This window comes from Myxine glutinosa, chromosome 12, assembly GCF_964187855.1.
Source record: "Myxine glutinosa chromosome 12, kmMyxGlut1.1, whole genome shotgun sequence".
In the NCBI taxonomy this organism is placed as follows: Eukaryota; Metazoa; Chordata; class Myxini; order Myxiniformes; family Myxinidae; genus Myxine; species Myxine glutinosa.
Genome location: NC_136272.1, coordinates 58,733,265 through 58,754,190, shown reverse-complemented (window position 1 = coordinate 58,754,190; position 20,926 = coordinate 58,733,265). Strand labels below are relative to the sequence as shown.

At 44.1% G+C, this 20,926-nt stretch overlaps 1 protein-coding gene across 1 annotated transcript in view; it reads right to left on the bottom strand.

Moving 5' to 3' along the window:
• TRPA1 (transient receptor potential cation channel subfamily A member 1) overlaps positions 1–20,926 on the bottom strand; it is a 405,999-nt gene that overhangs the window by 219,775 nt on the left and 165,298 nt on the right. The window contains exon 13 of the mRNA XM_078766842.1: positions 42–211. Coding sequence (XP_078622968.1) covers positions 42–211 — 170 coding nt within the window. The remainder of the gene's footprint in view (positions 1–41; positions 212–20,926) is intronic.

The following is a 20,926-nucleotide window of genomic DNA, read 5'->3' as shown; positions in this document are numbered from 1 at the left end:
TTATGGGTTGGGGGCTGAGTGGCTAAGTGTCCCTCCATTACTCGGCTGCAAAGTGCAGTGGAGACTTGTTGCTGTTGGTTTTGATCTCCATCGACGCTTGCAGCAACAGCAAACTGGTGAGGGTCTCGGGGAGGTCTTGCTTTGAGGCACAGTGTAGTGGTGTGCAGCCATCATGATCTGTCGAGTTCAGGAGCTTTCTGACATCCTCTCGCTGGAAACAACACAGGGAAAAAAGGAGAAAGGTGAATGCCAAAATAAAATTCGATTGGATTAACTTACAGGAAAATGCTATGTATTCACTCACATTAAAAATAGTGACAACACATACGAACCGCAAATTAAATGACAAACACAGAACTATTTCCCCTTCAAGCAACTGAAAAGTGCAGTCGTATGACGATGGGTTTACAATGACTTCAGAAAGGATTCACACCCCTTGACTTTTTACGTTTTGTTGTTACAGACTGAATTAAAAATGGATTGCATTGAGATTTTTTTGTCACTGATCTACACATAATGTCAAAGTGGAATTTTGTTTGAGAAATGTTTACAAATCTATTAAAAATAAAAAGCTGAAATGTCTTGAGTCAATAAGTATTCAACCCCTTTGCTATGTCACTCCAGATTGAGTTCAGGTGCATCCAATTTCCTTTGGTCATCCTTGAGATGTTTCTACAACTTGATTGGAGTCCACCTGTGGCCAATTCAATTGATTGGACATGATATAGAAATAAACGCATTTTTCTATGTAGCACACCTTTCCTTTTTATATAATCTATATATAATGGAGGAAGTGTTTGGATGTATATATGTGTATGTTTGTCCACTCTTCACCCATTGGTTGGACAGCTGCCCTGACTCCACCCACAAATGTAACCTCAAATACTTTACCTACCTAAAGTACCCAGAGGACCCAAAAGACCCCCCCCCCCCCACCCCCCCTCAACACCCCAAGGACCTACAAGACTGAGAAGACCCAGAGGACCCAATAGACCCCGAGGACCATAAATACCCCAAAGTCAAAAAAGACTGAAAACACCCAATGGACCCTAAACACCCAAAATACCACCAAGACCCAAAAGACCCCGAGGACCTAAAAGACCGAAAAGACCCAATGGATGCCAAATACCCAAATGAGACTGAAAACCCAAAAGACCCCAAAGACCTAAAAGTCCCCAAAGACCTAAAATACCCCAAAGACCCCAAAGACTGAAAATATTCCAAAGACCCTTAACAACCCCAAAGACCCAAAAGACACTGAAGACCCTAAAGCCCCTGAAGATCCAAAAAGACCCAGAGGACCTAAAAGACCCTGAAGACCCAATGGACCCCAAAGACCCAAAAAGACCCTGCAGACCTAAAAGACCCCAAAGACTGAAAATATTCCAAAGACTGAAAATATTCCAAAGACCCTCAACAAGCCTGAATATCTAAAAGACCCCAAAGACCATTAAAGACCCCAAAGAACCAAAAGACCAAGAGGACACAAAAGACCATTAAAGACCCAAAATACCCTGAAGACCCAAAATATCCCAAAGATTCCTGAAGACCAAAAAGACCGAAAAGACAGAAAGACCCCGAAGATGCTTAAAGACCCAAAAGGACAAAAAGACCCAATGGACCCCAAAGACCCTTAAAGACCACAAAGACCAAAAAACTCCAAAGAATGAAGAGACCCCAAAGAATGAAAAGACCCCAAAGACTGAAAAGACCCTGAAGACTGAAAAGACCTTGAAGACCCTAAACACCCAAAATACCCCCAAGACCCAAAAGACCCCGAAGACCTAAAAGACTGAAAAGACCCAATGGATGCCAAATACCCAAATGACACTGAAGACCCAAAAGACCCCAAAGACCTAAAAGTGCCCAAAGACCTAAAATACCCCAAAGACCACAAAGACTGAAAATATTCCAAAGACCCTGAACAACCCCAAAGACCCAAAAGACACTGAAGACCCTAAATATCCAAAAAGACCCAGAGGACCTAAAAGACCCTGAAGACCTAATGGACCCCAAAGACCCAAAATACCCCAAAAGACCCTGCAGACCTAAAAGACCCCAAAGACTGAAAATATTGCAAAGACTGAAAATATTCCAAAGACCCTTAACAAGCCTGAAGATCTAAAAGATCCCAAAGACCCTTAAAGACCCCAAAGAACCAAAAGACCCAGAGGACACAAAAGACCCTTAAAGACCCAAAATACCCTGAAGACCCCAAAGGTAGCTCACATGTCTTACAGATAGCTACAAGTGGGACAAGAGGGAGCAAGATACCACGATTATATAAAAGGGGGTGCTTTTGCATGGTTGGGAAACACATTTGGAGGAGTAGCAGACTTGTTTGTTGGTTTAGTAGTTATATGGACAATTGTTTTAGTGGTGGCTTGCTTGAAAGCCTTAGTGATGGTGTGTTTGAATAAGGTAACCAACAACACTATGATAATGCATGAAGTGACAAATGAGGAAAGAAATGTGGAACCACAAGAGGAAGATTTTATGGCGACATAAATACTGAGATTAAAAGATTAAATCAAGTGATGTTGCAAATGAATACAGTAGAATTAAGATAATGACATAACGACAATGTTATGAGTTGTGTCAATTACAAGATCAGTGAACTCATATCACCACGAGTGACACACTGTTGGTAAAAAGAAAGAAAAAAAAAGAAGGAAAAGGAAAAGTGGGGAGGAATTATGGTAATAATACATTATGCTTAATTTGTTGGTTTGCAAATTTGTTGGGAATTAGGTATTCCTGTTTGTGATTGTAATCATATACAATTTATTTTCTTTGAGGAGTGCTAAAATACCTGCATGAGTTAATTTTTGAACTATATTAACCTGAAAGCAATTGTGGATGCTATTCTTAGTTTAGTAGTAAAATACATACGTGATTGAATATTATTTGTGTGACGCATATAAATGAATATAACTTTTGAATGTTTTAAGGAAAAAAAAAAACAAATTGTTGAATGTGAAACTGTCAGAAGATATACATGATTATGCTGATTTCATGGTAAGATGTACCCTATCTGATTCAGTGTGTGTGGAAAGCAGATTCAGATGTGACTGAGCATAAGGACAAGACGAGATCACATTTGAAGGGGGTGCTAACGGAATTGGGAAGAAGTTCGAGAAAGAAAATTTGTGGCTAAAATGAAGTTAATCGTGGCATACACCCTCCTTCTCAAAGAATGATGAAGACATTCTCCTGTGTAACTTGGAGATGGATGTTTACCTTCACCAAGGAAATTTATGTGACCATTTGCCTGGATCACACTGCAACATATGAAAGAAAGGCGATCACTTACTCTTGTTCGAAGGCTTGGAACATTCATCACATCAGAAGTTGCAGGACAACAACATTTTACCTGCGACCCCTACGAAATGCGGGGACATATGTTATTACTTCACCAACTTCCGGGGAGCCAGCATGGAGCTGCAAACAAATGGCTGTGCGTTTTCACAACAGCTGTGCACGATTCTGCTGGTGGCTCCTGGTATGGACCATGGATGACCTGAACACCATGGTCCCAACATCATTGTGGATGCATCCGGCATCCCTGTTCCACATCTTGCTGGCCAATCAACATCACACCAATACTTGCTGCCCACTCATAATGAGGGAGGGGGCAAGTCGACTACAACTGGGCGAAGGCCTTGTTCAGGAATCATTATGGTTTACAGCAAAAGTGGCAAGAATGCTACATGGAGAGCAGGGTCAGTCTATGACTCCGTGCAGTTATTACAACAGCGAGACCCTACACGAAGTAGTGCAGGTGCTATGAAGACATTAGGAGAAAATGTTTCATACCTGAATTCAAACGCAAGTGATCAGCCCTTCCTTTCAAACAAAGAATCAACATTTGTTTGGAGGCAAACGTTTTTGCCAGATGTTGCAGATGCTTAAAAACATGAAAATGGTGAAGTGAAATTGTTGTATCTTGGTGATGGTGAAGTGTTGTTTTGAAAAGATATTTGTGATGCAAATGCAATAGATTGAACAATATGGAAGGAGTCAATGACAAATGAAATGTTTTGTGATCAGATTCTTGCAGGATGATGGTGTATGCCTAAGGGAATTTAATTACCAAAGTTGTGGTTTACTTATACTTGTATTGATGTTTACTTGTAGTGATTGATTGTTTACTTATACTTGTATTGATGTTTACTTGTAGTGATTGATTGTTTACTTATACTTGTATTGATGTTTACTTGTAGTGATTGATTGTTTACTTATACTTGTATTGATGTTTACTTGTAGTGATTGATTGTTTACTTATACTTGTATTGATGTTTACTTGTAGTGATTGATTGTTTACTTATATTGATGTTTAGATTAATGGTTAATATAAACAAAAACAAAAAGATGAGGGAATTGTGGAAATGTAACTCATTGATTGGGACTGGTAACTCATTGATTGGGACTGGTAACGAAGCAGATAGACGATTTCGTAAATGAATGTCAGGAATGTGCACGAACGTGGTAATCTCTTGTTCACCTGGTCACAGCCCCGGGCTAGAGCACCCTCCTATTGTGAGGCAAATGTGACTCCCAGCAGGGGGGGGAGCGAACCGGCTCCGTAAGGCTAGCGGGATGACTGAGTAACATTTCTGCGGAGAAGGGATTAAGATTTAGCGCACGGAGGATTAACTCAAGTGTGCCGATATAAACGAGGACAAACTTTGAGTCGAGAGCACTTGTCATCAGAATCCCTGCCCAACGGAACGAACGAGTACGGAGCGAGGCCAGCGCAGAAGGCCGAAGAAGAAGAACCAACGACTTGAATTACCAAATTCGTTATTGTATTGTCGTTCTTTATTATATTGAAACAAGTGAATTATTAGTTAATAAAGCTTTGCTTTTGTAAAAGCCCTGTTTGGTCATATCGTAGCCTCCTGAGTCATATAACTATTCCCGAACACCTCCTTCCCCCACTCATGGACTTGTTTTTGTTGGGCCCGGGGGGAGTGCGCAGGTGACCGCAGTTGTGCGCCCGCACCCTTTGCTGCCTCCGGCCTGCACTGATGCACCATATGGACCACACGTTCTGTGGCATGGCACCACTCATGGACCACATGTCTGTGGCATAGCACCACCTTATGGACCACACGTACTGTGGCCTGGCGTCTCTGCTGGGACCGGCCACTGTGGCCAGCGGTGTCTGATTGCGGACCACTGTGTTCAAAGTGGCATCCATCACTAGCTCTTTCACGAGCCTCGACTCTGTATACAAAATAAATAAATAAATAAAAAAATTAAAAATCCATGCCATGCAGTGGACCACCTGAGTTGGCCCTGCTGGCCAGGAATAATAAAAAGCGGACGCGGTGTGTGCCCTTTCTTATTATAAATAACATCAAGTGAGAAGAGGAAGACAACCAGAACCAGCGGCCCAGCAGAGAAGACATCAGACATCATTGATTATTTTAAAATGTTTTTTGTGTGCATTTTGATGATGATGTTTTTTGGTGCTTTTGGTGCATTTTTATTATTGGTGCATATTGATGCATATGGTATGGTGTATCAGTGCAGTGCAGTGTGGTATTTTTCCTCTTATCAAAATATCTTTTTCTCTTCCCACAAAAGACAGGTCCTGGGTTGTAGTTGTAAATAATCAAATTAGTGTCTTGTAAATAATGCTCCCCACCGGCTAAATGTGTAGTTTCAAAATAATTCCGCAATTCGGTTAGTCTGTGGGCATGAGTATGTTACGTAGAATGCAATGCAGCAGGCGGGACATATTTAGTGTTAAAACTGTCGCACTCAGGGTGAGGTTAAAAGGAGAGGGTAACCACACCTGAGTGTCACTAAGTTAAAGTTGTTTCGGCCCAGGACGGGCCTGGAGGAAAGGAGGGTGCAGTGTTGCGGTTTTGAGAACCCCTCACTTTGTAAATAAATAATCACTTCTTGTAAATATACCATCATTTAAAAGGTCAAAGGTTGCACCAATAGTTAGTCCATAAGCAACACGTAGGACACCATAGGACTTTCAGTTATTTCCTTAGTATGTGTCTAGTTAAGGCTGTGTTCCCAATAGTTGAATCTGCGTTGCATTAATTGAATAAGATAGGCCCCATTCCGTCCATTTTGCCAGTCTCTCTCTCCAAATTGTGTTACACGCCTCTGCCAGCCGCAGCCGCCTCAGCGTTCGCTCCAAACCCCATTACGCACGCGGTCAAGCTTGGAGAAGAAGGGGACAGAGCGCAAAGAACGAGGCGTGGCCCTGTCAACAAGCCGTCAAAGGTGGAGCCGGTGAGCCCTCGCTATCCAACCAGGGCTGAGGTGAGCTAATTGGCGGGCGTGTCTCTATGAAGCGCACATTGATTTCAAGGCGCGATATATAAGCGCGCGCAAAAAGCCCTTTGACGGACTTCTTTCGGCGGGCTCTTTATGAACGGACTCGTTGGGAAAGGCGCTTTATGAACCTATTGACCGGGCGAGCGAGCACATTGTTTCTATCACGAACTGCGCAGGGAACCATCGATTGATACGGACATTGATTGATCAGGAGAGAGAGAGCGTTCGGCACGCTATACGTACGCAGCATTCGAGCCCCTCGCATATGCAAGGTCCAGTCGTGCGCCAACGGCACGCGAAGCTGCCTGCCGTTCTTTGCCGCGGACCCGGAGCCTGGACGAGGAGCCTGGAACCATCTGCCTGGACCTTCCTCCCCTACCACTACCATCCTGTGTGAGTCTGTCTGTTTGTCCGGGGTTTTAAGTAAGACTGTATAGTTAAGCTTGCCCTGTGTCCTTTTGCTCTTCCTCTTCTTGTACATTCCTTCCCTTTCCTCTTCTTTTGGTTTTGTACATAATTAATAAACCCTTATTTGTTCTTCCTTTACTTTGGTTTCCTCTTATCCGATCGTTTTAGTCTTTTCTCGATTGAGTACCTGTGGCACGATAGGAACCGCTCAGGATCGGGTTTAGTTTTATTGTTAACGGCTCGAACCGCAGATTGCTAACCGCTCGGCATTTACCATCATATCCATGGTTCGAGCGGGAGTTATTTCCCTGCTTGTGGTCGGTGTTAGTAATGAGGTATTTGGGACCCCAAATTGACCAATCACCCTACCTAAGACCGACCGGGAGGAGCGTCATAGCTTCCAGGGTTGGGGGACGGCCAGCTTAAAAGACAAGGGGATTACCCCCCTTGGTAAGGGGAGCGCCGACCCCCGAATCCACAACAATATATATATATATATATATATATATATATATATATATATATATATATATATATATATATATATATATATATATATATATATATATACACATACACACATACATACATACATACATATATATATATACATATATATATACATACACACATACATACATACATACATACATATATATATATACATATATATTGTTGCGGATATGAGATTGGCCTCCATCCATATCCGCTTGTAAATATTCCCCTATTTCCCCAATACTTCCCAACTATCCCCAATCCCCCATTCCCTAGTCCCATTGTCTGTAAACAACACTCTGTAGCCCCGACCTTCCCCTATTTCCCCCATTAAATGTCGCATCCAGGTTCACCGCATCTCACGTAGACAACTATAGGACATCTTGCTAGTTATTCTTAGTCTATGTCAGTTAAGGACTCGTTTCCATTAATTCTGACTCTTCGTTGCACCAGAATGTGATTGTATGGCACCGTTAGAAAGTTTAGGACCTCCCAATACCTTCCCGCAGCTCTTCCTCATGGTACAACAACAACAACAACAACAGCGGCGGCGGCGGCGCGGGGAGTGTGCGTCCTCACTCCGGCTTGGTTAGCCGCCATTGAACATGTGCTCCGACGGGGTTACCACACAGGGGCTCGCTGTCAGCTCCTCGTCAAGGGCGGAGCCCGGTAACCCCCCGCACCCAATGGAAGCGGCGGACCGATTCCATCTGGGGCGGAGACAACGAGCCGAGGGCGTGTCACTCCCCGCTGGGCATGCGCAGGGAGAGGGAGGTGACGTCAGATGCGCCCCCAGCTTGGAGAGAGAAGACGCCACCTCCGAGCGCTGAAATACCTCCTCGCATCTCTGGACCGGACCGTGTTGATTCTGCCCCTGAGCCAAGGTGCACCTTGAGCTATCGACTGCCTGTCCTTCCCTGCCATCAATCCCCGTGTAAGTCAGTCTTGTCCCGTTTGTCTGTGGTCTGTCGGGGATAGATAAGACTGTGTTTAAGTGCCCATCTTTTCTGTGCTTTACCTCTTACCGTGTAATCTACCCGTTTCTGCATCACCAATATTATATCCTCCTCCGGAGGTCTTGAGAACTGTACCCCTTGTGTCGTTGCATTTACCCCAGCCGTTGTGTCCTTTCCTTCATTGATTTAGCATAGCGCGACTTGGTCAACGTCGAGTGGAATCGGGCGGGATAGGGTTCTAATCGGGGAGTAACTGTGCGGACGCGGTAATACCAAACCGCTCGGTAAACTAACATCTAAAACCGCGTCTGTAACAATATATACATACACACATACATACATATATATATATATACATATATATATATATACATACACACATACATACATACATATATATATATATATATATATATATATATATATATATATATATATATATATATATATATATATATATATATATATATTAGGGTGGTCCTCAAATGTACACCAAAAAATGAAATTGGACTTTTTTCAGGTGCTTGTTGCTACAATTGTTCCTTATTGTGAAAAAATGAAATGTGCCAAAGATGGTTTCTATACGACCTTATTTACTACTGTCACACATGGGTTGAAAATTACAATGTTTCAGTATCGACACACAAAATTGTTTTTAATAAACTAACACTCAGATGTAATCCCAAATCAGTAAGAATGTATGACAATCATCATAAACACACAGAGTAAGAGTCCTCCAGACCATTGATTCCTCATTAATAAGTTCTGTGGTAAATTATTTCCTCCTTATCTTCTTTGCGTCGGGGAACTGATGGTGATGCCACTCGACAACTTGCAACAGGTACTGGCGCTGCTGTTCATCCTTTGTCAAGACTTGATTGTAGTCCTATATTAATGCTGCACCACGTTCTGCAAAGTCGTTGACAGTGGCAATACCGCGCAAGACTTGCTGTGATGACTGAAATGATGGGTCATCGGCCCACTCACCAGGGTCCTTTTCTCGGAAGTCAGTATTGACTTTGAATGCAGTAAAAATTCGCAGTGACGCAGAAGTAACAAAATCTACAACAGTCGTGGCAGCGATGGCTTCTTTTGCTGTAAGATCCACATGTACCCGTGGTTGAGGATTCTCTTGGCATTCTTCTTTAAGAGCAGCTACTATCATTCGCTTGACATCAAGCTCAACACTATCGTCAAACAGAGCAAGTCCTGCCAGTTCTTCGCTGAGGTACCACAAGTGATTGGAAAGCTTTTTGCTGGTGGCTTCGGCAATCACTGAATCAGGATAGAAAATGAGTGCTTTTAAGAGAGCTAGGTCTCCAGCGGGAGCACCAATAGCAGATGGAGCGCTGAACCAGGCTTTGGTATACACTGCTCCAACAAATGCTGTAAAACGCTTTATGCCATTGAGTTCATTTGGGGTCAGTCGAAACTGATCACGGAACAAGTAGATCTTGATTCCATAAATCACACGGGCCATCCATCTTGCCCGATGCATGGCTCCTGGCTGCATGAACCTGAATCCTCTCGGAGGACGCTCACCAAACAGAAAAATAGTCAACTCAAGAAGTTCACGGTAGTCATCTCGTAGTTGGCCCGATTCCAGTTTCTGGATGCAGAATGAAACGACATCTTCTTTGCAACTTAAAAATACACCTGAAACTACAGAATCCAGGTCATCAGGCATCATTGGCTTAAACTTGCTTTGGTCAATGGAATTCCAGTTTGACTGGAAATGCTTGAAGACGGCTATCTCAGGTCCTTTTGATGGACCAAGAAATGGTTTGAATGCTGCCATTGCTGCCTCTACCACTAGTTCCAGAATGTGATGCCGGCATGCAAAATGCAATAGTGGTCGTCCAAGCTTTTGCTGCAAAATAGTGCACGCACCAAGTGCTGAACCAGTGTTGCTGGCTGTCGTGTCAAAGCTCATACCTGCCACCATGTCTTGCAAATGCCATTCTTCGAGGCATTGCATAACAGCAGCAGCTGTTGCTAGTCCAGTTCCTGCTGGCAGCTTTGGCACACCCAGAAGCTTTCCAGTTCCTTGTGGGTTACTGACAATGACAGGAAGGCGATCAACTTTTTTAGTCCCATCGTCTGGAAGGAGCTTGCCATCCCAATGAACCACCAGACTTGTGTTTGGAGCATAGGATGCCTGGATGTCACCTGCAATTGTCTTCCGTTGGATCCGCCTGGATTTCCTGATCGATGTGTGGTTGATGGCCAACTCTGAAGGGTCGTGTCCCAGAGCAGAGGCTGCTGCTGACAAGATGTGAACAGCTGATCGATCGCTAACCTTGGTGCGTTTGAGAGCTGCTGTTAGGTCCGGTGTAACAATGCTACTTGCACGCTTTCGGCTCTGCCTCTTTGAAGCAGATAGAACAGCAGAGTCATCATGATCACTGGCTTCAGCACTGCTGTCTGTTGATGATGCTAGCTCAAGAGTCTCCTCTCGGGCTGCTTTCTTCTCTTTTTCATGCTGCTCTCTTTCAGTCAACACCTTGTCGCGTTGATGTGTCCGCTCCTCTTTTCCTGCTAGCACCTTGTCAACACCAACCATAAAGCCCCGTCGACCTGGCTCCCGTTGTGCCTTAAGGAATTCACAGTCCTCTGGTATTTTGATCAGATCAAGGACATCAACATGAGCAATGTCAAATAAGTCACGTAGACCGGTTTGAAACTGCTCTTCTTTCTTTATCTCAGGGACAGATCGCCGGCTCTTTCCTTTCAGGATGGATCTGTATTGTTCTACTTTTCTCTCTAGTTTTGCAATGATATTCCGCTCATCTGCAGTGGGGATCCGTGCTTTCTCCCAGATGCATAATGTCTCACGAACAACAGTTATTGCGGCACTGCTTATATCCAATTTCTCCGCATGATGTAGCTTAAAGTATCGCTGCAGAATCTCTTGCCAAGATGGGAGCCGAGTTTCTGGTAGTTTTTCAATATGGCAGCCTATCAGCCACACATGGTTCTTTTTTCTGGTTGCTCTTCTTGAAGTACTTGCACTCGCCATCATAACTGAAACAAACCGAAATAATTTCTGTATAGTGCTGATTAGCAGATTAGCAGGGGCCATGTGACAGTGGTAAAAGTTTTCAAAATGAAATGAAATTTTACCCAATTTGTTCTCTCTACAGGTGTAATAAAAAAATGGAAAAGCACTTTAGAAAAGTTAATGTTTACATTTGAGGACCACCCTAATATATATATATATATATATATATATATATATATATATATATATATATATATATATATACATACACACATACATACATACATACATACATACATATATATATATATATATATATATATATATATATATATATATATATATATACACACACATAAACCACACTTATATATATATATATATATATACAAACATACAAACGAGTACATCCTCGTTCCCTTTTTGTTCAGTATGGCGATCACTAATACCGTCAACCCGAGAGCCCTTTGTGTGGACGTACAGGTTTGTGAACATACAATTAGGACCAAGAAAGATTGTATGAGGGGGTGGCAGGGTGGTTAGGGGAATACCTAGCCCCACCATACTCTAAGTAGGATGAGTATGGAGATGACTGAGGTGATGTGGGTCAGGGAGCAGCAAAAAATAAATTAATATCAGGTTTGAGGGGAAGGAGTTCATCCAGGGAAATCGGTTTGAGTATCTTGGGGTAACAGTGACCTGGGATGGTACATCAGAGGAAGAGGTGTGGATGAGGATTCAGGTGGGTGCGGATGTGTGGAGGAGGGTGGGGAGAGTAATGGTAGGCAGAAAAATTTCAAGGAAATTGAAAGTGAAAGTTTTGGCGTCTTGTTTGACACTGGCCTACCTTTATGGTTTTCTGGAGACTGTGGCACAAACAGAGAGAAAACAACAGAAGTTGCAGGTCTACGAGAACACCTGGGTCAGGAGGATTGTGGAAGTGAAGGGGCAGTAGAGGGAGGATGGATGAACTGTGGGAAGAGATTGGTGTGTAGGTGTGCTTGACGGGGAGATTGGTGAAATGCCGGCTAAGATGGGCTGGACACATGGTGAGGAAAAGAGATTGGCAAAGAGAGCGGATAGGGTAAGGGAGCAAGGTAGAAGGAACAGAGGTAGACCATGGTTAATATGAGAGGATTGTCTGAGGAGGGATATAAGTAAGGCGAGGGTGGTTGAAAAGTGGAGCAAGTTGGCTGAGGACATAGTTAAGTAGAGGAGTATCATGGTCAAGGCATGCCCGAAGTTTGGTACCATTAAAACTCACCCCTTATAAAAGGGAAGAGAAGGAGAAGAAGAAGTGGCCTCATACGTCCTTTTACCCCACCATTTGCAGTGGTGAGCATTTTGCATAGTTTATTGAATTCTCCAACAAGGTTTTCAACAATTGAGCTGTCAAGCAATGAAAATACTGTGCCACTGCATTACCGCCACTAATTGTATCTCTTCTTGCCACCAATAACTTCACCTCCAATTGGTTCTTCTCACCACGCTCTTGTGAACATGACTTTACTTACCATCACTGCTTCTCCTCCACCTGCTCCGACTAAACCCCAGTATTAACCTTTCAATGGCATTGACTGGACTGGTTTATGAAGCTTATTTTCTGATTTTCCCTGGAAAAACCACTGCCTCTGCTCAGGCGATGCCTCTATCTCTGCTGAACGTATAGCTGAAGTTATCGTTGCAGGAATGGAGGCTTATATCCTCTTATCTTTCATGCCTATCTCTCCTACCAACTCTTGGTTCAATAATTCCTGCTCTGCAGATATTCATGCAAGGGATGCGGCATATCGGACATGGAAAAACTCTTCTTCCTCCGACTCACATTCAGCTTTCATATCTGCTAGAAATCATTGCAAACATGTTATTCGTGAGGCGAAGCATTCCTTTATCCAAAATAAATGTGACAAACTCTCATCTTCTTCTACGAATAGATCTTTCTGGTCCTTATGTAAAAGTATTGCCAACAACTTCTGTTGCGCTACCTTTCCTTCGCTGTTACGTTCCAATGATACCATCGCCGTCTCCCCGACTGATAAAGCAACTCTTTTTGGTTCTCTTTTCTCCTCTAATTCCTCTCTGGATGACTCTAATATTCCATCTCCCTCTGATGTACCCCTTGCCAATCCTATGCCCCTCCCAATAATCTCTTTTCATTCAGTCAAAAAACTACTCCTCTCTCTGGACACAAGCAAGGTGTACTGACAAGATGGCATTCCTCCTCGTGTATTGAAGGAGTGTGCTTCAGAACTTGCACTCGTGCTTGCTCGTTTGTTTCGCTTTTGTTTAAAAACCCAAACTTTTCCTCTTTCCTGGAAACATGCCTTAGCACAGCCTATTTTAAAGAAGGGTGATTCTGCAAACCCTTCCAACTACCGTCCTATTATTCTGACTTGTATTTCCAAAGTCAATGAATGTCTTCTCAATTTCCATTTCCTCAAGCATCCTGAATCTCTCAATCTTTTATCTGATCATCAATATGGCTTTCGCAAGGCAAGATTTACCGTTGATATTGTTATGTCGGTTGGGTAAGCATATCTAGATCTAGGTAGATCTGTATAGGTATCATACTTCGTCTGTTGTGGGTAGCTAGAACCACCTCGATGTAAATAAGTAGACAACCTGTCGAGACCGAATGTCGGATTAAGTGTGTACCTGTGATCATACGAGGATGATCCGGTGATAAATAGTTCTAGCGAATAAGGATAAGACTCCATTGTATGTGAAACCTCTGTGATTAATCCCTTTGTCCCATATGGCAGCACACATACGCATTAGCTAGGCCCCATTAGTGCACACATTAATCAATCCCCCACAATGGCTGACCGAAAAGACAGACAGGAAACCACTACGGCGCCATGGCAGGCAAACATCATACAAAGCAGGCTGAGGCCACGCCCACCGCGCGATGGATGGACACCGAGGGTTTGGTGGGTGGGTCGCACGACTGGTGGGACGAGACTCATGAATTGTTAAGAGGCCCGGATGATGTCAGAGCACGCTGAACAAGAGACTTGGAGCGGTGGACGTTTTGTCACTTTGCTCCGGACTTTGGTGGTGAACGATTGTGTGCCAACATTTCCCCTTTTCGTTCCTGAATCCATCCTGCCCAGACCTCTGTCTCGACCTTTCTTCTTGACCTTGTTCTTCTGCCCTTGCCTCGCCCTGTTTGTTTGGTCCGTTCATCTGCGACTCTCTCGCCACGAACGTTGGGTGCATAGAGGGTTGTGCCGAATTCGGGAGGACATTCCACGGCTGGTGAAGCGGGTTGCACACCCGCTCGCTCGCGTGGCACGAGAGGTTTTACCGAGACCTGGTGAACGGGGACGCATCAAGGCCTTACTTCCCGCCGACCAGAGCCGTGCCGGACGACGAGCTCGGAAGACGACGATTCCTGACCGACATCACACATCGACAGATAAAACGCACCACATTCCACAGCACGACGAAACGTTTATTTTCATATCCTTCCCATTGTGTATTTGAAGTCTGTGTGTAAGAGCGCTCAATGGGGGGTTTAGTTTTTATCGTCGCGTTCCATTGTTCTCGGGTTCCGTAATAAATATTTCTTTCTTGTACATTTTACCTCCGTCTCGGGTTGAGTTATCAACTTGCAGGTGAAGACTGCGCGGGGCCGACAGGTAAGCGCGGCATCCTCCCCCAGCCCCCGGCTCGTGTGTCGATCCGCCACTGAATTGGAAACGCCTCTAAGTAAGGTCGATTCCATCCGTGGACGCTCAGTCTTAACTGAGAGCCGTCCGCACGACAACATCCTTTCTTACATTACAAATGTCTGGGCCTCTTCTCTGAGAGACTTTGGGGAATCTTTTGTTGTACTGTATATTGGTTGATATTGTGCATTATTAGGTTTCCTCTACTACAGGAATACTGATTATTATTCCTAGTTTTTCTTATTATTATTCTTCAACCATATTTTTCACCACTGAAAACTTTAAAATTAATGTTCTCAGCAACCGTTGGTCCGATTGACACGAATTTTTCACCAATTGATTGGCTAGACATATAAAATTTTTGTAATGCTAGTTATGACGTCATAGGTCATGTGGTATGGGCGCCATCTTGGAAAACATCTTCAACTTTGCCCCTCCATATCTCCGAAACGGCTCAATGGAAAAAATTGAGTCATGGCTCATTCTAAAGAACTCTGCAATGGGACAAAAAAATTCATTTATTTAGGATATTAAAAGTGCTAGCATTACGAGGTTAGAATTCGACAAATATATCCCTTGCTTCCACGAATATGATATGTTCTTTTAAGTAACATTCGTTTCAAAAAAATGTAGGTTCAAAAAAATTTAAACATCATACGTGACATAGTTCGGCCGCCATATTGTTTTTCATGAAAAGTACTAAAACCCCTTTTTCTCTGCATCGGCTGAACAGATTGAGCCCAAACTTTGCATGCAGAATCGCATGCCCATGGCGAACAAAAAGTTCCCACACGATGACGTCGTACATTGCATCGTTTAAGAGTTATAACGTTTTTAAGCATAACCTTTAAAACCCATCTCCTCCCTCATTTTTGAAGATATTGAGTGGAAACTGTGTACAAATGTTACCCATGTGGGGAAGTTAAAACGTTACTTGGGAAATTTCAATAAGTCACATGGTTTGGCCGCAATTAATAATTGAACGAAAATCTTGAAAAGCTTCTATCTCTTGAACCTATTTTTTTAAACTCTCCTATCTCTTGAACCTATTCTTCCTCTTTAAACCACAAATCCAGTGCAAATCATTGATGAATTTGAAACTTTAATGTAATGTTGCTCTCATCAGGGGAAAAATTTCAACATGATTGGTTGTATGGTCTGGAAACGAGAAGTCGTTATTGTTGAAAGAAGAAGAAACACAATGCTTTTTTATCAGGCCATGTAAGCTAGTTATGACTTCCTGCGTTGTAGCGTTGAATTTCCTGCGTTGTAGCTTCGCATACCCTTGGTGATTTCGAGAGATAAGAACACGAGGAGAAGAAAACGGTAAGTTGGAAGCTTGGGGGATTTGTAGTTTTTAAATTATCGTCGAATAAAGAAATCACGCCTTTGCCGAGGGACGCACCTTAATTTTCACTTGGAGCAATTCGTGCAGGCTGGCCGTACGGGCTTGTTCCAACTCGGATTAAAATTGCGTTTCCGGATTTGGTAGTGGCTCGGGGGTGTTAACACCTAACCACCACAAACCCGGTGCAAATCGGATACATTTTGACTAAGTTACCCCAGGTGGTGAGTGGGTAATTATTTAATTTTCACTTGGCGCAATTCGTGCAGGCTGGCCGTACGGGTTCATTTTAGCTCGGATTTGAATTTGGTTTTTGAAATTGGTAGTCGCTCAGGAGTGTTAACACTCGAACACCACAAACCCGGTGCAAATCGGATACATTTTGACCGAGTTACCTCAGGTGGTGAGTGGGTAATTATTTAATTTTCACTTGGCGCAATTCGTGCAGGCTGGCCGTACGGGTTCATTTTAGCTCGGATTTGATTTTGGATTTTGAAATTGGTAGTCGCTCAGGAGTGTTAACACTCGAACACCACAAACCCGGGTCAAATGGGATCAATTTTGACCGAATTACCTCAGGTGGCGAGTGGGTAATTATTAAATTGTTCACATGGCGCGATTCGTGCAGGCTGGCCATACGTGCTCGTCTCAATTCAGATTTAAATTATATTTTCACTTTTCATGGAATGTTGGGGGTTGTACAGCCGCTGATCGACGTCTATCTACATGTAAATATAGATAGATGTCGATCTGTCTATCTATCGATCTATATATAAATCACCTATGGGTCACAATTTTAAACCAATCTTTACGAAACCTCACCAAGTGGTATAGTTCAGGAAATATAGCAGGGAAACATATAAAACATAGAGGGAAACATTTTCATTGAGTCATAAGGAAGAAGCCTATTTATTTTGAGGTCAAAAGGCCAACATACACTAAAAGTCATCAATGATGACCATCTTCTTCATACCCGCGATCAAAAGGGATCGCGAGATCACGGCGAGGTCACGTCTTTTCGAAGCTGTTCCATGCGCTCACGCTTTCGAAGCCAAGTGATCTTTCTCAATTGTATTTTTGTCGAGACTGTATCTATCTTTTGGTGTATGTACCTATAGCGTATCTTTTGGAAAATTTTCGGTGCTAATTTTTCGTACATGTATACACAATCGTCGGTTAATGCGTATCGAGTATTCTGCGGCCTAGTACTCGTAGGTTTAGGTTACCGTACCGTCTCCGACCTTGTGGTTGTTTTTCTCTCAGCGCTTCGTCGAATGAGCTGCAATTATTTTCGTTCTCTGTTTCGTCCCAGTCGTTCACCCCATACCTCCTTGTTTAATATCTCTACTCAAAAAAAAAAAAAAAAAAAAAAAAAATTTCCTCCCCAGGTCTTATTCGTTTATTTGTTGTTCTTATTTGTTCGTTCGTTCTTCCTTCGCGATCACGCGATCACGTGGTTAGAAATGTATAATCTCTCCCCTGAACAACTATTTTCTCTCATATATTATAACACCCTTTTCTTCTTTTCCTACAAAAGGATGCTTTCGTCTTGCTCACCAAATCTATTCATTCCAAAAAATATATATAATACCATCTCTTACAGTTCCTCCTTTCTACATTCCCTAAACTATCCAGAACTCCACCCCTCCTTCAGTGTCCTCAAACGTATTTTTGACTCGAAGGTCTCAAACTCATTTTGCAAAAAATGTTCGTTTCCCATGAATCGTACACTTTTCAAAATCCAATCTCACCCCTCCCCTCCAAATCCTCCCCATCACCCATCCCTTTCAAATCTCCCCCCTTGCCCCTTCCCTCCCCTCCCTCCTAAACTCCCCCCACACCCCTCCCCTCCGAGACTCTCCCTCGCTCCTCCCCTCCTAGACTCCCCTCTCACCCCTCCTCCTCAAAGCATCCTCCCTGCTTCTTCCCCCTTCCAACTTTCACCTTCATCTCCCCCAACCTTCTGCCTCGCTCTTCCCCCTCCTCAAATAACACCTCATTGTGCCTCACCCAATCTCCATCAAACCTTTTGTCTGCCCCATTCTTCCCTTTCTCCAAGCTATTCTGAAATCTCTGACACACCTTCAACAGCTCTCCCTACCTCTTCCTCCTCTTCCACATCTTACCCTACCCCTCGCCCCCCCCCCCCCCTGTTCTGGACCCGATGCTCCCCCTTCCTCTTCATTAACGGTATGGACCTCAAACATCCGGGGCCTTCGCTCAAACTTGACTGATCTCTCCATACAGGTTGCTTCTGACAAACCAGATGTGATCTGCTTAACAGAAACTTTCCTCCTTCATGATGTCTCTGATGCCTTGGTATCTCTCCCAGGTTACTCCCTCCTCCGGTATAATAAACCTGAGCCTCGTCCTGGAGGTGGGGTTGCTATCTTTATAAAAAAACTCTCTTCCTCACTCGCCCTCCACTGCCCTCTCTCCACCTCACCCCCAGGAATACCTTTCGCTACGGCTTCCCCTTTGCTCCCACCTTTTGTTCATATGTGTGTTGTACCATCCACCAAACAGCGATGACTCCATCTACATCTCGCTGTCTGATAATATGGACCAACTTCTATCTACCCATCCCAACTCTCTCTTCCTCATATGTGGTGATTTCAATTGTCACCATGCCAGTTGGCTGGGTGTGGGTACCTCTCTCACCAGCCATGGCTCTTCAGCAAAGGACTTCGGCGACTCACTGGGACTGACAAAATCTGTCAATTTCCCGACCCGGATCTCAGTCAACGGAGCATCTTCTCTTCTGGATTTGGTTATGACAAACTTCCCTGAAAATGTCTGCTGGTCTTCTTCTGCTACAATCGGCTCATCTGATCATGTGCTTGTCAAAGTGGACATCTCTCTGACCATTCTCAGAGAGCCTCCTCAGCGTCGAAGAGTCTGGCATTTCACTCAGGCCAACTGGCACGGTCTTCAAGCAGCCATCAATCATCTGGACTGGTCTCCCATCTCTACCGCCTCTGACATCAACTCATCCTGGGAATTCCTTCAAAGTAAATTGCTCTCTCTCATGCACAGATTTATCCCATCTCGTCATCAGTTGTTATACCCTTCCTCCCGTCCATGGTACACGGAATCTTGTGGTGAGGCTGTTGCCCTGAAACAACTTGCTTTCGTCTCCTGGAAAGCAAATCCAACGGAAGGAAATCTCATTTCCTTTCACAATGCCCGAAACAAGTGTGTGTCCACCCTCAGGAGAGCCAGGAAACAATATCTCACCGTTCTCAAGACCGAACTCTCTTATCTGTCTCCCTCTTCCAAATCCTGGTGGCGTCTGGTCAAATCTGTTTCTGGTGTTTGTTCCCCCTCCATCCCCTCCCTCACCTCAAACGGCTTAACGGCTAACTCCGCACGTGAAAAAGCTGAATGCCTCAACTCTGTGTTTGCCTCTAAATCTTGTGTCCCAAACCCATCCCTCTCTGTACCCACCGTACCCAGTCGTACCCAGCTGCTCCTGGACTCTGTGTCCTTTCCTCCTGATAAGGTGGAAAAGTTTCTGTCAACCCTCGACTCTGATTCTGCAACTGGTCCTGACGGCATCAGCCCACGGGTCCTAAAATCATGTTCTTCCGCTCTTTCACTCCCTCTTTCTGTTCTCTTCACCCTCTCTTTTGCTCAAGGTCATCTGCCATCTGCTTGGAAATCAGCCAACATCACCGCTTTGCACAAAAAAGGTGCAAAAACAGATCCCAGCAACTACAGACCAATCAGCCTTCTCCCAATTATCAGCAAAGTCATGGAATCCATCATTGCTTCAGATATGAAATCTTTCCTCTTCTCCAATGGCTTGATCTCTGATCATCAATTTGGTTTCAGACCTGGTCACTCTACTCTGGACATGCTGCTTCTGCTTTCTCAACAATGGATGGAGGTCCTCAACGCCAAACAGGAAATTAGAGCTGTCTCCCTTGACATTTCACGTGCCTTCGATACGGTCTGGCACCCTGCTCTGCTCACCAAACTCTCCTTCTTTGGTATCCATGGAAATCACCACGCATGGCTGGCGGACTTCCTCTCTGGTCGTAGTCAACGTGTGGCCCTGAATGGGTTTCTCTCATCTCCTCTTCCTGTTCAGGCTGGAGTTCCCCAAGGTAGTGTTCTGGGCCCTCTGCTTTTTCTGGTCTTCATCAATGATCTCTCTGACTCTCTTGAAAATCCTCTCTATCTCTTTGCTGACGACTCTACTCTCTGTCGCTCCATTCCTCATCTCTCAGATCGGCAGTCTGCAGCCTCCTCACTCTCTGCAGACCTGGACAAAATCACAGACTAGGCAAACAAATGGAACATGTCTTTCAATCCTGATAAATCTCACACTCTTACGATGTCTCTCTGAAAAGACCGACTGGAAAACCCTCCCATCCACTTTCTGAATAATCCTCTCCAAGAAGTTCTGTCACTCAAGCTTTTGGGTCTCACTATTTGCCATGATCTTTCCTGGGAAAACCACATTTCAAATCTGGCCTCCAAAGCCAGTCGCCGACTGGGCATCCTCCGTCGTGCGAAGTCCTTCCTTGGCACACCTGAGCTCCTCACCACATACAAGGCTTTCATCCGCAGGTCTATGGAATACTGCTCTCCCCTCTGGTCTGGTGCTCCTGCCTCACACCTAGCCCGTCTTCATGCTGTTGAAACCAAAGCGTTCAGAATCATTGGAATCTCCCGTGATGAAGCTAACTCCAAGGGCCTTTCACTCACTCACCGCAGGCAGGTTGGTCGTCTTTCCGTCTCC